A 17,537-nucleotide genomic window follows, 5' to 3' on the forward strand; every position below is an offset into this window, starting at 1 on the left:
GACAGAGCCCTGGGGGTAGGTTAAAGAGGGAGAGGCTGACAACCCTCCCCAGCCTTTTTTGACTTTTAGCAAAAATATTGGGCAATGACAGGTCTTGGGAGCTGTTTTGTCAACATTGTTTATCTCTGGGGAAGCTCCACCTCCCCTGGCAATGAGCAGGGAAGGCAGGCCAGAGAAGGGTTGGCATCCTGTGGGGAAGGAACCTGTCCTGGTCTTTTCCACGACCCCTGGCCCTCTTGGACTGACACCAGGAAATCAGTGATACTGCCTATTAATCCTTGGGCAGAACTGAAATTCCCCTGCCTAGCCCCTACCTCTACCCCCACTCCCACCATCCAGATGACTCACAGATAGTCAGCAGTCAAAGGTAGGTGGGTTATCTTCTCCAAACACAGAAAGAGGTCAGCATTTGTCCCCATTAGACAGATGGGGATATTGACATCCAGCACAGGACCATCTCTCCCCCCAGCACTTTCCCCTTGTAGTGAGTATATGTGAAGTAGAGGGCTTCTTTATCTAGGGAAGAACCTGGGGGGATGTGGCCTTAATCCTAAAACCCGAGCTTACAAGGCATGGGTCCTTGGAGGTCAGAAGAGATGGAGTCATAGTTAGCCTTTGTTGTGCCTGGGCCTACTTTTGGGAGGGGTGTAGGTGGGAATTGAGAGTGGCCTCGGGAGGAAGAGCTCACCAGTGAGAAGAAAGAGTCTACTTGGTAATCTCCTATTTTAACTAATTCTTGCTAACTAGATGCTAAATTCTGATTCTCCTTCTGAAGAACTGCTAATCCAGCACCCTGGTGCAAAGCCCCAGTTACCTCACCTTAGTTACAGTTCTGATCAGAAGTAGCCCTGCCTCTGTCAAGGATATGCTCTTAGGAATGTCTCTAGTAGCTCCCAGACCAGGAATTTCCTAGCAGTTCCCTGTGGCCCCTCTTCTTCTGTTCCAAATCTCATCTAGCTGGCCTGAGGAGCTTTTCTTGCCTCAAGAATATTTACTGGTTCCTCAGTGCCCCCAGGATAAATGCCTCTGGGCCTTATCTAAGGTTCTGGCTTTATTTCACATTTGCTCCTTTTCACATACTCTCTGATCTGGACAAACAGGGAAGGGCATCCTGAGGTCTGGGTCTTTATCAGCTGTGACTGGAAAGCACATCATAAGATGTGCGGGGTCCCCTCGGGCCACTGGGACAGGTGCCAGGAACTGGCTAGGGGTTAATGACTCCAGGAAAAGAAAAATGGCCCAATGTCCTGGCGGCAGCCCCACCTCCCTTTATCTACAGCAGTAGCTTCCTTGGGGGTTGCCAGGCCCTGAAGTGGGAGCCCTTGCTCAGAGCCCTGGATGTTGGGGCCCATGTCCTCCTGTTTCCTTTCTCCAGAGTCTCTATGAGAAATGTCCAGCTTTATGAGCAGAGGGTGGAGTGAGGCTGGTTTGCTGTAAGAGACAGAGGGGCTCTGTCTGGCAGGTGGAACTGCCTGGCTGGCTCTTATATCCTCTTCACCTTTTTGGGAATAATCGGTGGCTGGCTGGCCATCGAAGGCAGATGCGTGTTGGGCTGGAAAACACAGAAGGCCATCAGTTCCCAGGACCAGGCCTGCCTTCCTCTTTCTCCTAAGCTTGGACAGTACTTAGGTCTAGGCCTGATCTGAGGCTATCGCTCAGCCCTGATGGGATATTCCTACCCCCCATACCCAATAAATCTGGCCTCAGATACGAACTAGCTGTGTGACCCTGGACAAGTCATTTAACCCTGTTTGCCTCGGTTTCCTCTTCTGTAAAATGAGTTAGTTGGAGAGGGAAATGGCAAACCACTCCAGTATTTCTTCCAAGAAAACTCCAAATGGGGTACAAAGAATTAGAAATGACACAACTCAACCACAACGGTACCCAACAAAACAAAATTAGACCATGAATTTCAGAGGACTGGACCCAGATTTCTTGCTCTGTGGCACTCACAGGCTCTAAGCTCCCTGAGGGCAGGGCCCAGATCTGTCCCTCCTCTGTCTCCCTAACTTCGGAGGGCTCAGCTCCGTGCTCTTCTCCCAGACACTTTCCATCCCAGATCCTCCTTCCCTTCCTCATCTACTATGTCCCTGCTTAAAGGTCAGGGGTAAGACCTTGTCTCCATGCTGGGGTGAGGAAGGGAGATGGACATGGCTATCCAGGAGCTAAGAGCCAATGGGATAACCCCCTCTTCCCATACCTTCTGCAGGTGGAACAGACACAGTTCATAGTCCTCTGCTTCCGAGCAGGCCACCAGGATTGGCTCCATTATGTTGCCTAAGGAACACAGAGCAGGCAGCTTCTGAGTGGAGTGAAGGCTGGGAAGACAGTGCTGCTCCTAGGACACCCCATCCCCACTCTCTATGGCCCCTCTACCTGTCATTTCAAATTCCAGCCTCCCGAGAATGGCTGACTTCTCCAGAGCCTGGATTCCTGACCGAGGGAGCTTTCCCTGGGGAGAGGAACAAAAACGTATTTGGGCCCTAGCTCTCATCTGAGGGCAGCTGACAGAGCACTGGATTTAGAGTCATGGAGACCTGGGTTTGGAATCTACTTCTTACACACTGTGTGACCCTGGGTAAGTCATTTATCTCTGAGCTTGAGCATCAGAGCATCTTCTCTAAGATAGGGATAATCACTGTGCCTTGGTATAGGACCTGGCCCCCGGGGTTGTGAGGATCAAATGAAAAGATGTCTTTAAAGTGCTTTAAACCTGAAAAGCACGTCAAAGTGGGAGCTGTGATTACCATCTGCGGAGTCTGGTCCCCAGCCCTGCCCATACACACCTTCCTCGCTTCTGGGAATCACCTCCCCTCTGCTCCAGGCCAACCCATGACCATCATGAGTTCCTTCAAAAACCACCTTCACTCCTCCAAGAAGCCCGCTGTGATTCCTCCAGCCCACACTCCTGGCTTCCTCCTGAGGCCTGACAGCATGTACTCTTGTGGCCTTTAGTATGCATTCCTTTTCCCCCAAAGTTCCCAGAAAGAATCAACTGACAACTGCCCCCATCCCCAGCGGTGAGCTTCCTTAGGGCATGGCCAAGGCCGCTCTCTTCTTTCTCCTCCCAGACTGTGAGGTCTCTGGTGGCAAGGATGGTTCTGCTCCCCTCTTACTTCCTTCCAGGACTGTCAGGGCCCACCTCTGTCCCTGGCTCTTTCCTCCAACATAGCCAAGGTCAAGGTTGGCCTGACAGGGGGCCAGGGGACTGATGGCAGGCAAACGTGAATGAACAAGAGAAAGCTCCTTGGTTAGAAGCTAGTCCCTTGTTTTTTCCTTGGTTTGGGGTTCCTCCAATAACCTCCCCACTGTGGGCATTAGGAAAACCCTGATCCTTGGGGCCCTTTAGGGGCCAGGGGTGGTCCTCTACCTGGTAGATGAGGCCGGAGCCTCCAGGGCTCAGAGACAAGAACACCAGGTCCTCAGCAAACAAAAGCAGGAGACGATCCTGAAACTCCTATAGAACAGAGAGTGTGATAGGCCTGCAGGCCAGGAGCGGGGCAGGACCCCAGGCCCCTGAGCTGAGGAGCCTGGGTCTGCCCTCAGTTCCCACACTGACTCCCTGTGTGGGTGGTTCGGGCAGGTCAATGTACTCTGTCTATCTTGCTTTCTACTTAGCGGTGGTCACAATGCTCCGTAATCCTCCCCTTCCATTACTATTCTGAGAAAGAAACTCTGTAAGCTGTAACCACGCTATCTGTGGTTGTCACTGTTATTGTTTTTAATATATAAGGGAAGGCATGCAGTGAAAAAAAATTTTTTTAAATAAAAATTAGTTCTGTGACATCGTTGGTAATAGAGTCTGGGAGGTGGGTGCAGGTAACAGCCTGGGGAAGTGCCCAGAAGGAACGTTTGGAGGAGTTCTCGATAGACAACCTGGTCCCTTTGAACCCGCGTCCCCCTTCCTTGCCCGGTAGAATACTCACCCTGGAGCCTGCAGAGGCCACCTGGACAGGCACCAGAGCTTGTACTGGGCCCATGTGCTGGATGGGCTTTCCCTCCCACTGCTGGATAGGAGAGCAGAGGAGGAGACTTCGGAGCTCCTGCCTCTTCCAGGGCTCATCACAGGGAACCTGCAGGACCCCGATCAGGGTGTCTGGACAGCCCATCTCTCCCCTTCTCCCCCTTTGCCCAACTTAGCCCAGTCTGGGACATAGACCCCTCCAGCCAAGCCTAGCCCAGGAACCAGGGTGGAGGACCTAGCCCCTAGGCCCAGGCCCAATTCCCAGGCTTCCTTTCTCTCTTCCATCCCTGTAGTCCAGCCCCAGGCCCCAGCTCAGGTCTGCTCCTACAATCTAGCCTAGCCTGGCAACCAGGGTCTAAGACACAGGACCCAATCTCTAGCCCTGTCCCTCTAGCCCAGCTCATCTTGAGACCCAGGACTCAGGATCCACTCTTCCAGAACTAGGCCCCACTCCTCAACCTGGCCCAGTTCCAGGGCCCAGGCCCCAGGCCTAGCCCAGTCTGGAATTTTAAAGCCAGAACCTAGACCCCAAGATAGCCCAGGCTATCTTGAGACCTAAGAGCAGACCTACCCTTTCAACACAGCCCTGACCATCTTGCTAGCATGCATCAGGGATCAAGGACCCCCAGACTAAGCCCCTAAAGCTCAGCCCAGCCCCAGGCCTCATCCCAGCTTGGATCCCATGATCTGACTCCTAAGGCCCAGCTAAGCCCAATTTAGTCCTAGGAATCCTTCAGCCCAGCCCAGCCTGGGACCAGTGACCCAGGACTCATTCCCAAAGGCCAAACTGAGGTTTGTCTATTAATAGGCACCCTCTAGCTCAGCCCAAGTCAGACCAGGCCAGACAGGACCTAGTCTAATCATCTCCCAAACAGCCTTGAAAAAGGGACCTTGTTCTAGGCTAGAGCCCATCCTCACCTCCTGCCCTTAGATGGGGATGGGTGATGGGGGTAGGATGGGAGCCCAGGTTACCAGGGCCTCAACTGGCTGGAAGTAGGGGACCTTGGAAGAAGTGACGTGTGTGTGTGAGGTCCCTGGGTGAGGTAGGCTAGGGGCCAGGGAAGCTAACAACTATTTCAGAGAAATAGAGCTTGGAAGAGTTCCCAGGCTTATGGGTCCTAAAGTAGCTTATGCCTGCCCTCTAGTGACAAATAGAGGGATTGTGCCAGACTGGGGAGAGGACTTCAACCCAGCTCAGTGATCTCCCCTCCATTCAGGCTTGGGAGAGCTTGGTCCAGGATCCCTCTTGGTCCCCAGAGGACCTCTCTCCCAGCACCCTCTGGCTGTGGCCTTCCCAGTAGAGGTGGGGGCTGGCAGAGGGGGAACGGTAATCCCAGTGGTTGGAACCTTGCCCCCTCTCAGATCCTCTGTTTCTCTGTCTGTAAAAATGAAGAGGCTGATAATATCTAAAGTTCTCTCCCAGCTTTTGGAGGGCCTCCCTCCTGTATTCACTCAGGACCCTTGTACCACCTGCTAAGGCCCCTGGGGGCAGAGGGCAACATGGACGAGTCCTTTGGATTTGAAGTCACTGTGGCAGATGAGTGGAGGATGGGTTGAAGCAGCATATGAGTAGGAGTGAAGGAGAAGGATGGTGGGAGTGATCCAGGTTGTATTGGACATGGTCAATGATAGGACAAGGAGCAGGGAATTCTAGTGTAGAGAACAGTGTCGAGTTGAGCTGGTTCACCAAGAGGTTGTTGAGATAGGGAAGGAAGGAGTGTTGCCACTAGAGGGCTGATGTCTTGGGAAAGAAGTGAGAGGTGGGGATGATGGAGGTCATGGTGAAGGTGAAGAGCAGGGTCAGCAGTCACAAGGGAGAGGGAAAATGGAATGATGAAAGATTATGGTCAGAGCAAAGGGTTTCATAGTCTGTGAACATGGAAATGGAATATTTATGAGGATCCATTCACAAGATCAATGGTGGTAAGATCAAAAGTATGGCCATTTATATCTGTTTATAACTAAGGTGGAGTGGAGGAACAGGTCAGAAGAAGTGAGTAGACCGAGGAACTGGGAAGCTGGGTATTTGAAGGAGTGTGAAGTATGTATGTTGAAGTCCCGTAGTATGAGGGCAAGGTTGCTTAGTTAAGGTGGAAGAGGAACAGTCTGAAAGTGGTGATGGGGAGTGAGGCATATCCCAACTCTCCTACAGGAACCAATGCATCAGGGCATATGAGAAAAAGTAGAGGCAATACTGGAAGGAATGTGGCTTCATTAGGATGGAGATATATCTCAGACAGGGCCAGAAAATGGAAGGAGTGAGAAAGGGAGAGGTTTATTCATTACAGTATAAGCATTCCAGAGAGCACAGTGGAAGGTATAGGATGATCTGGAGTGTAAACACGGTGAGGGGGTGGGGAGGGGGAACAGGAGAGGGGGAAGAGTTGAAGTGGATAGGAGTAGGGAGCAGCCACATGAGGATAGGGAAGAGGATTTGTAACCTGGCAGCTTGGGGTTCAGAATCACTGGACTGGGGTGAGTAAGAGGAGGTGAGAGAATGCTAATCACTAAACAATCAATCCAGGCAGAGTACTGGATAGAGGTCTGTTGAGGGAGGTACATAATCAGATTATTCCTTGAGGTCCACCTTTTTAGCTTCTTTCCTACTATGGCAGGTGGGAGTGGGGGGGGCGATGGGACACATCTGGGCATCTCTTTACAACTACCTGGCAGAGACTCAGGCTTCCCCTTTCCTCTTCTAGTATGCCCCCTCAGTGGTCTTCTAGGATGGAGGCTTCCCCACTTCTCCAAATGGAGACTCACCAGTAGAGACAGGGGACTAGAACAGGGCCCCGAGTTCTGGCCTTTCAACTCTTGTATTCGATACTGGAGCCCAAGAACCCAGAGCTGGCACTTGTCGGGGGTCCCACAGAAGATGGTCCTGGTCTCAATCATGGAACCTGTGGGAGCACACCCCAGTACTATGTCCAGGGCCCTAAGGGCCTCCAAATACCCATCTCTGGCAAAAGCCCTAGTTTCCCATCTCAGTTACAGGGGGCCCCATGATGCCCAAGCATTATGAACATTGAGTACCCTAATTCACCATCTCAGGCTCAGATGGCCTCAATCCCCCTTTTGGGAACAATATGGTTTCAGAGGAAAGAGTGCTGAATATGGAATCAGAAGGCCTAGGTTCAAACTCTGGATCTTCTACTTACTATCTGTGTGACCTTGCCCTATTTGTACCTCAGTTTCCCCATCTGTAGAATGAAGAAGTGACTAGATGGCTTCTAAGGTCCCTTCAAGATTAAAATTTATGAAATTCTGGTCCCATGGTTCTGATTGTCCATCTAGACCAGGGGTTCTTAGCTTGTGTGTGTGTGTGTGTGTGTGTGTGTGTGTGTGTGTGTGTGTGTCTGTGTGTGATGGACCCCTTTGACAATCTGGTGAAGTCTACTGACACACCAACCCCTCCATCCATTTTCTTGTGACCGAGACTGCCTATCTCACCCAGGCTAGAAGTACAGTGGCTACTCATGAGGCTGACCCCAATGCTCATCAGTATGGGAGCTCTGACCTGCTCCATTTTTCTGACACGGGCCTGTTTGCCCCTCATTACACAGCCAGGTGACTCTCTGTTTCCAGGAGTTCACCCCATTGGCACTAGATTTAGTGCAGATACAGGATTGGCTTAGCATATAGCTGTCAAGCAATCCACCACCCTCAGCCTCCCTAGGAGTGGTAAGCATAGGCCTGGAGCACTACCCTTCGCAGCTATGGACCCTTTCTCAGAACAATGTCTTTAAATGAACAAATAAAAATACTTTGGATTGCAGAGGAAACCAATTATACTGAAATACAGTTATCCAAGTCTTTTTTTTTTAAGTTCATGGACCCCAGGTTAGTAATCCCTGTTCTAGACCACAGAGGGCTCTGATTCCCCATCCCAGGCACAGGGGACCCTGATTCTTTGTCCCCTAGGTCCATCCTTAGGTACAGAACTCTTCTTCACCCCAAGAAGGGAGTAGCTGTGATAGTCTGAGAGGCTCTGAGAAAAAAAGGACTTACCAAAGATGTCAAGCCCAGTCTGGCTACCCTGGTGCTCTCTCACCCTCAGCCCTGTGAGGGGAAGAAGTCCCTGCAGGCAGGAATAAGATATGACTTCCACCCCTTTTCTGATCCTAGCTGGTCTTCTCAAATCCCTCTGGGGTGCTTACAGATCTGGGGCCCAGGATGCCCCCAGTTTTCTCCTTTCTGTTCTCGTTCTTCTTAATGATTAGAGCAACAGGGCAATAACTAAATCCTGGGACCTTGGGCAGGCAGCATGAACCATGACTTTAAGACTCTTGTCCTATAGCCAGGAGCAGAAACTTCAGAATATAGATGATTGTAGGGGGAACATCCCAGAACACCAGTCATTTCTGGGAGGTGAAGCCATCAACCAACTTCCCATTTTAACTAATTATTCTTGCCAAATAGGTGCTATGCTCAAACGTAACAAGGGTTGCCTTCTAAGTTTTGGTACCCTGAGACAAACTCCTGGTTGCCCCATCTTAGTTATGGCTCTGGGGAAGTGGTAAAGTGAGGGAATCGTGGGCCCTATGTTAGCTTATATTCATAGAAATGCTTATTGAGGTAGCTAGGTTGGTTCAGTGGATACATCATCAATGCTTTACCCCGTCTGCAGCAGCCACCCGCAACCTAATCCACCCATTCCCTTTGCTCCCCAGAACCAGACACAAGGACAAAGGTGAGGAGGGAAATGGGGTGGGAAGGCTCACCTGGTAGACAAAAGTTTGATGCCCAGGGGCCAGCGACAGAATGAGAACGTGGGAAGGAAAGAGCACCAGGTACCTCTCAGCTGCCTCCTGCTGGGAGAGGGGTCTGTTCATGCTGGGTGCCACATCTATACAAGCTTGCAGAATTTGTCAAGTGAATCCCAAATATGATACAAGATCCTTCTCTCAAAACTCTTCCCTAGTGAGTTGGGGACAGAAAAGTCCTCTGGCCACAGTTGCTTTTGTTTGGCCTGGGCTGCTAGTAGATGAGCTCCGGGTTTGGAAGACTCATCTCCCTGAATTCAAATCCAGCCTCAGACACTTACTAGCTGTGTGATCCTGGGCAAGTCACTTAACCCTGTTTGCCTCAGTTTCCTCATCTGGTAAATGAACTGGAGAAGGAAATGGCAAACTGCTCCAATATCTCTGCCAAGAAAAACCCAAATGGGGTCACAAAGAGTCAGACATGACTGAATGACAACCCCTTTGGCCTCCCTCCCTCTCTGGGGGAATGGGATGGTATCTTCCTTTACCTCCTTGGTCTAGGACCTCCCATTCTGGCTTTATTCTGTTATGTGGGGTCCTTCCTCCTTTTCCTGAGGAGGTTCCTCTTCCTATCCCTCCAGGAGCTCATGTGTGTGTGTGTGTGTGTGTGTGTGTGTGTGTGTGCAAACTTTGTCTCTGATCATGTGCTAACTTTACTGAATCACAGAATTTGAGAGCTGTCAGGGACCTCGGCACCGCTCTTTCTGCCTAGTCTAAACCATCCACCAAAGGAATCCCTGCTAACCCATGTCCAGCAAGTGGTCATCTAGCCTCTGCTCAAAGGCCTCCAGGGAGGGGGAGCCCACTCCTCCCCAGGCAGTCCACTCCACTTTGGAACAGTTCTTATTGTTAGAAAGCTCTTCTTCCATCAAACCTCAATTTGCCCTATTTTGGGGGTGATGCTTTGGCTAATGGGCACAGGGTCATAAATTCTGAGCTGGGACAGAGTTCAGAAGCCCTCAAGTCCAATAACCCTCATTTTGTCAGCCTTTTCAGTTATTTTTTTTTCAATTGTGTCACACTCTCCATGACCCCATTTGGGGTTTTCTTGGCAGAGATACTGGAGTGACTTGCCATTTCCTTCTCCAGCTCATTTTACAGATGAGAAAACTGAGGCAAACAGAGTTAAGTGACTTGCTCACAATCACAGAGCTAGTGTCTGAGGCCAGATATGAACTCAGGTCCTTTTGACTCTCAGCACTGCACTCTACCTAACTGCATTTCCTCATTTTACAGATGAAGAAACTGAGGCACAGGAAAGTAAAGTGACTTACCCAAGGTCACACAGGTAATAAGAGTCAGAGCTGGGATTTGAACTCAGGTCCTCTGATTCTAAAGCCAACATTCTTTCCACTACTCCTCACCATCTCCAGCTGTAGTTGGAATCTACAATTTTGGGCCCACTTTACAGATGGGCACACTGAAATACAGCGAAGAACAACAGACCCTACATGAGAAAATGTTCTCCCTGGCTGGATGTCTTGAGATTGACCTAGGTTGGAGTGGACAGTGTCTATATGGTGGTTTGGGGACCAGGGCATTATTACCTCCATGTGGCAGCTGTGGAACTGGACCACGGAAGACCATAAGACGTCCCCCAGAGAATGTAGGCTGCCCTGTTTCCACTTCTGGATTGGCTCTGCAAACAGAAATGCCTCCAGCTCCTTTCGGGTCTTGCCCCACAGCACCTCCTCCTGGAATCAAATAACCCATTAACAAGCACGTATTTATTAAGCCCTTACTATGTGTCGGATGCTGCGCTGGAGACCCAGCCCCTACCATCAGGGAGGTTACATTCCATTATGGATACATATAGGTATTCACAAAATAAATACAAAGTGCTTTCAAAGGTGGGGGTGGGAGGGAGGCAATAGCAATTGGTGGGGGGGCATGGAGATCATAGAAGGTGATATTTCAGCACCTACTATGTGCTAGGCACTGGGCTAAGTACCTTATAAATATCATTTCATTTGATCCTCACAACAACCCTGGGAGGCAGGTCCTTTTATAATCTCCATTTTATAGTTGAGGAAACTGAGGCAAACAGGGGTTAAGTAACTTGCATCCAAGGGTCACATGGCAAATGAAGTGTCTGAGGCTGCTTTTGAACCTAGGTCTTCATGACTTCAGGCCCAGGGCGTTATCCATGGTGCCATGTGGCTGCCATACTTTTGCATCTGAGTGGAGCATGGATTGGGGGTGGGGTGGGGGCGGGGAGAGACATGAGACCCAGAAAACAATTAGGAAGCCATTGGAATTGTCCAGGTTAGTGGTTCTCAAACTTTTTGGTCTTAGGACCCTCTCACATTCTTAAAAATTACTGAGGACCAAACCCTTCCCCACCCCCCACCCAAAGTCTTTGTTTATGTGGGTTATACCTGCCAATGTTTACATATGAGAAATTAGGATGTTTTAATGGTACTATGAAAAGGTTTTGACCTTGTGGACCCCTCCCCAAAGAGTCTTGGGGAAGCCCCCAGGGACCCTTGACCCACACTTTGAGATCCACTGGTCTGAGGGATGAGAACCTGAGCTCTGGTGGTGGGTGTTTGAGTGAAGAAAACAGGACATACATAAGATAGTCAGATGAGAACAAAAGATGTGAAGTGTTTTCCAAACTTTCAGGCTCATGGATAGGGACTAGGCATGATTTCATTGGGGAACTTTAGAAGAGGAAATTCACTTTACTAATACACCTTGGCCCCTCCTCCACTATATATAGTCTTAAGAAGGAGACTCCCCCTAGCCATGCAGGGCAGCACCTTCTCTATGATCCATCAATCAACATTTATTAGGCACCTAGTAGGGGCAGCTAGGTGGTATGATGGATAGAGTTCTGGACTTTGGGTCAGGACATCTAAGTTCAAATCTGGCCTCAGACACTTAACTAGCTGTGGGTCCCTGGACAAGTCAGTCTCTATATCTACAGATCTGATGCCACCTCCTACATGAGGCCTCCTTCCCCCCTTGAAATTACTTTCTATGTATTCTCTGTGTATGTATTATATCCCCACTCCCATTCCCTCCTCTTGAATGTAATGGAAGAATGGAATGGTAGAATGGAAGCTTCCTGCAGGCAGGTCCTGTTCCATTTTTGTATCTGTAAACCCAGAGCCTAGCATAGTACTTGGAATGGTATCTGCTTAATAAAAGTTGAATTTAATTCATCAAAACTTGTGGCAATGATTTCACATATGTGCACACGTGTGTGCACTTGGGCACATGAAAGGATTGAGTTTCTCAGGGCCTCTAGGAATAAAGATTTCTTTGTAGGAAGAGTTGGTACTATACCTGACTTGCACAGGCAACTAGAATGGACATAGGGGAGTCTGGTGTCTCCTTCTGCCCCCAGGCCCCTCTTTTTATGTCTTTCAGTTTCTGGCCAAGACAGGATGGTACTCTTTGGCAAGGCTGGGAATCTCCAATCACACTATGGGCATGGCCCTCCCTCACTCACATCAAAGTCAACTGCAAGTCATGTCATCATTTCCCTGATATCGTGGTCCTCTTTAAGAATGAACAAACACAACAAGGGTATGGGTATGTACACAGACAAGCCCATCACTCTAATCCTAAACCTAGTTCTCTGAGAACTCCCATAGGGAGAATCTTCCCTGCTTTTGCCCTCAAAATTTCCATTTTCTGGTGTCTGGTTCTATATATACATATATACACACACATATATATATATATACACACACACATTATACATACATACATATACATACATACATACATACATATATATACATGCACACACACACACACACACACATTAAGGTGGGGCTTGGTTCTGGCTTTGATCCCTTAGTTAGACTCAGGTTGGGGCTGCTTTGTTACTGACTCTCTCCTCCCCACCCTTACGTCCCATCCTGAACACTTGCCTGGGGATCCAGAGATTGAAGGGCTTCTTTGAAGAGCTGTCCAAGGTCCATCACTTGTCCCTGGGAAGAATTGAGAGTCAGTCCTGGAAGCCAGCCTGGGAGAGGGGGAACTGCAGCCCCAGTAGAATGGAAATTGGGAGTTTCATTCCTAATGGGCCTTCCTGTTCCCTCCTCAAAGATGGAGGGTTGGCCAAGGTGTCCCCACTACTCACCAAGCCTCTGGAGGAGGTTCTATTATACTTACATTTCCCTGGTTGGTTGAGGGATCTTGGGGATGAGTGGGTCTTTCCTCTCTAGTTATGGAAGTCGACCATTTTCTGCATGGGGGAGGCAGATGGGTAGGATTACAAAAGTTTCTTTGGGTTCCCTTCAGGGTAATTGCCGAAAGTGGGAGGAAGGAGTGGACTGGAAGACTGGATGTCCTCTTTCAGGGACAGTCTGAGAGCCCCAACTGAAAGTATTGACTTCTCTTCCCTTCCCTTCTTCAGGAGAAAGATCCACCCCCACCCCCACCCCCTGCCTCGACACACACCATCATCCCTTCTCTGCTCAGATAGCGAGAAATGTGCCATTCCCCACTTCCAAACTTTCACCTTATCTTGATTATCCAGCTCTGTGGCACTGTCTTCCTTGGGTTTGAAGCCTAACACTTCCAGTTTTCTTTGACTTTTCCCTTTCCCACATCAGTTGCTAAATCTTGGCCATTTCTCTTCCCCCAGCATCTCCATCATCTGAGTTCTTCATTCCATCTCCCATGGTCTCTAGCCTAGTACCGACCCTTGCTCTCTCTTGCCTAGACTCTCATGACAGAATCCTAGCTGGTTCCTGGATGCTTTTTGATCTCTCCCCGCTCCAATCTTTCACATGATGTCAGAGTCATCTTCCTAATGCCCTCACCTGACCAAGTCACCTCCATGCTTACAGACCTATAACGTTTGACCCAGCAATGCCACTACTAAGTCTGTATCTCAAAGAGCTAATAAAAAAGGGAAAAGGATCCACATGGACAAAAATATTTATAGCAGCTCTTTTTGTGCTGGCCAAGAATTGGAAATCAATGGGATGCCCATCAGTTGGGGAGTGGCTGAACAAGTTGTGGCATATGAATGTAACAGAATACTATTGCGCTATAACAAATGAGGAACAGGCAGCCTTCAGAAAAACCTGGAAAGACTCATATGAACTGATGCTGAGTGACGTGAGCAGAACCAGGAGAACACTGTATACAGTAGCAGCAACAATGTGTGACAACCAACTTTGATAGACTTAGCTCTTCCCAGCAACGCAAGGTTCTGAGACAATTCCTAAAGACTCATGATGGAAAAAGCTATCCACATCTGGAGAAAGAACTATGGAGTCTGAATGCAGGTCAAAGCGTACTATTTTCTCTTTTTATGTTGCCTTTTCTTTCTCATGGCTTTTCCTTTTGGTTCTAATTCTTCTTTCACAACATTACTAATGTGGAAATATGTTTAATATGATTGTACATGTAAAGCCTATATCAGATTGCATGATGTCTTGGTGGGGGGAGGGAGAGGGAAGAATTTAGAACTCAGAATTTTATAAAAGTATATGTTGAAAGTTAAAAATTAATTAATTAAAAATAAAGCAATAATTATTTTTAAAAGAGTATTTTATTTTTCCAATTACATGTAAAGAAATTTTTAACATTCATTTTTACAAAATATCGAGTTCCAAATTTTTCTCCCACCCCTCCATCCCTTTCTCTAAAGTATATGAAGGGAGGGGCTGGGTGCAACTAGATGGAGAAGTGGACAGAGCATCAGCCCTGGAGTCAGGAGGACCTGATTTCAAATCAAGCCTCAGACATGTACTACCTGTGCGACCCTGGGTGAGTCACTTAACCCTGATTGCCTCTCAAAAACAAAAAAATAAAGTATATGAAGGGTGGCCATGTGGCAACCACAGGAGAGGAAGTGACAGGTAAAATGATACATTGGGAGAAGAATGATTCAGGTCGATAGCTGGTGCCCAATTTGGGACTCCAGACCATGTACTATGTTTCTTGTATATAGTAATCATTTACTCTCTTACATTTGTTGAAGCAAAGCTGCACAGTAGATTGGGATCTGGCCTTGAAGCCAGGATGATCTGACTTTAAGGCTTGCCTCTGACACATATTGGCTGTGGAAGTGTGAGCAAATTCCTTAACCCCTCAGTGCCCCAAACTACTCTCTGACACTATAAATTTGCAGGGGAGGAGCTGACCTGCCTTGGAAGAAGGAGTTTCCTTATCTGAGTGTTCACTATAGCAATGAAGCCACAGCTCCCTACCCTAGTCCTCCATAATCTTGGTGTCTTCCTCTGAGACTACCAGCAATTTATCCCATTTTACCTTATTTGGACACAGTTGTGTGTTGTCTCCCCCATTAGACTGTGAGTGCCTTGAGGGCAGGAATTGTTTTTTGCCTTTCTTTGTATCTCCAGCCCTTAGCCCAGTGCCTGGCACATAGTAGGTACTTAATAAATGTTTGCTGACTTGTCTTACTTGTTGATTATTCTTATTCTATTGGATTTGTTAAGAGAGGAAGACTATTATGGTGACCAAGTGGTTAAGCTAGGTATGGGCTGGAGTGAGCAGAGGCTGGTTGAGGCCCCTCTATGCTATTTACAATAACTTCATTAACTTTAAGAATGTAATACTTCAAGTATATTATATCAAGGATTCAGGAAAAGAAATGACAGATGGAAAAGTCAGGTAGTCCTTGGTCCTTGGGTCTGGTACCTGAAATCAGCCAGATGCTACAGGAAGATGGATATAAGAAAACCACAATGTAGAATCTGCAGAGGATAGGCCAAGATAACCAGAGGATGAATCAATGCAGTGATAGGTCAGCACAGTAGTGCTGTCACTAGGACCATAGAGGACTATCTTCTTCCCAAGCTTGGACTTGGATGAAACCAGTGCAAGACAATGGAAATTGTAATATATGACAACCCAGAAAGGACATACAGCTCTGACATTCAGAGAACAATTAGGAAGCCATTGGAATTGTCCAGGTTAGTGGTTCTCAAACTTTTTGGTCTTAGGACCCTCTCACATTCTTAAAAATTACTGAGGACCAAACCCTTCCCCACCCCCCACCCAAAGTCTTTGTTTATGTGGGTTATACCTGCCAATGTTTACATATGAGAAATTAGGATGTTTCAGTGGTACTATGAAAATGGTTTTGATCTTGTGGACCCCTCCCCAAAGAGTCTTGGGGAAGCCCCCAGGGATCCTTGACCCACACTTTGAGATGCACTGGTCTGAGGAATGAGAACCTGAGCTCTGGTGGTGGGTGTTTGAGTGAAGAAAACAGGACACTTAAACATCAGAGATGTATGTCCTTTCTCGGTTGTTATATGATGTGTTGGGTTGTTTGAGTGACAGTTAGGGAGAAGCCACCCCTTCTGGTTTTGGCTTTGGTATGAGTGGGTTGGTGCTCATTGAGTATGAGTTACAGTGTGAAGAGATGAAGCTGGACTCAAGCCAAGAATACACTGTGAATTTGGCCCTTATAGCTCCAACTAAAGTCATTGGAAGGTTGGCCACTAAAGGGTGATTATTTTGGTTTCAGCTAAACAGAATTAATACAGTAACTGGATAATTCTTTTACATTACTTCATGACCCCATCCACAATAGAAGGTGGAGACAGAGAGAAAGATCTTGGCTGTCAGCAGGATTCCTGATTGGCATCTGGTTTCAATGAAGGCTACAATTTCTAGGGAGGGTCTGAGAACAGTGGAAACTGGAGAACATAGAGCATTAGAGCTGAGCCATAACAAAGAGGATAGACCTTAACACACAGAATGTTTGAGTTGGAAAGAACCTCAGAGGCCTAAGATTCTTAACCTGGGCTCTGTGAACCTGTTTTTGTTGTTTGTTTTTTTAAAAATTTTGCTTTTAGTATTTCAATATAATGGTTTTCTTTGTAATCCTATGTATTTTATTTTGCGCATTTGATAACATTCTTTTGAGAAAAAGTCCATAGGCTTACTGCCCAAGGGGTCCAGGACATAAACAAGATTAAGAACTCCTGATTTGGGCCAACATTCTGATTTGACAGAAAAGGAAACTGATTCCTGGAGAGCCTAAATGCACACTGTAAGGTCACATAGGAAGTTAGAGGCAGAGCTGAGAATACAACACAGATCTCTCAACTCCCAGGCTGTTGTTCTCTCCACTATCACCATATAGTATGTTCAAGGCACTTTAAGCAGAAATGGCAAAGAGGTCCCTAGACTGAACAGGGAATGCAGAAGCAGCCAGTGCTTAGGACCTACTCAACGCTAGGGTTGATTCATATCAATATTGCTCTGAGAATGATGCTACTAGACAATACTGAGAGCAAATCTTCTCCCAGGTGGTTGGAAAGGCTCTCAGTTGGACAATTCCATCATCAGGGTTCACTAGTTCTTTTGCAAGTCATCTAGTCCAAATGATCCAGGCAGTAGTTCATGGACCCTCCTGACTTCATACATACCATTGGCTTTTGTCATGTAGACATACCAATGTTTTCCAAACTCCTCATCCCTTGTCTGCAGGCTCTACATGGTGCGATAAAGTCATTCTCCAAATTACTAGTAATAGCAATGGCCAGAACTCTTGTGGCCTTCTGAGATGGCCTTCTGAATGGTGGTTCATTCTGCACAGGCTCCTACTGGGTAAGAAGCATTTTCTATGTTGCATCCTGACAAAATCTTGTCCAGACTCAGGAGATCTGCCCCCACTGGGAGGTTACTGTAGGGATAGTAGGCAAACTACTTGGCTTCTTGGCCCTTGCAAATGAGCTGCTCCATCTGAGCTGGATCTAAAGACCCCAGGTTCTTGGGCATGGGGTCAGACCAATGGGCTCTTGAGCCATGGCCTTGACTTCAAGGAGCTCTTCTCTCAGGTCAGCAGGAGGCAGAGAGCAGGCAGG

The 17,537-nt window shown here is 47.9% G+C and overlaps 1 protein-coding gene and 1 pseudogene across 1 annotated transcript; both read right to left on the minus strand.

Annotated features, from left to right (window-relative positions):
- Positions 1 to 965: 965 nt before the first annotated feature.
- Positions 966 to 8,796, minus strand: LOC118836319 (rho guanine nucleotide exchange factor 7-like). Its single transcript, XM_036743647.1, has 8 exons — positions 8,686 to 8,796; positions 7,973 to 8,042; positions 6,728 to 6,864; positions 3,927 to 4,073; positions 3,371 to 3,457; positions 2,377 to 2,452; positions 2,201 to 2,277; positions 966 to 1,552 (listed from the first exon to the last, which is right to left on the minus strand). The coding sequence occupies exons 1-8, from the start codon at positions 8,794 to 8,796 to the stop codon at positions 1,484 to 1,486; spliced, it is 774 nt and encodes a 257-aa protein (XP_036599542.1). The 3' UTR covers positions 966 to 1,483.
- An 8,229-nt stretch (positions 8,797 to 17,025) lies between these two features.
- On the minus strand, positions 17,026 to 17,537 carry LOC118835485 (annotated as a pseudogene).

Source organism: Trichosurus vulpecula, chromosome 2 (assembly GCF_011100635.1).
Source record: "Trichosurus vulpecula isolate mTriVul1 chromosome 2, mTriVul1.pri, whole genome shotgun sequence".
NCBI classification, from domain to species: Eukaryota; Metazoa; Chordata; class Mammalia; order Diprotodontia; family Phalangeridae; genus Trichosurus; species Trichosurus vulpecula.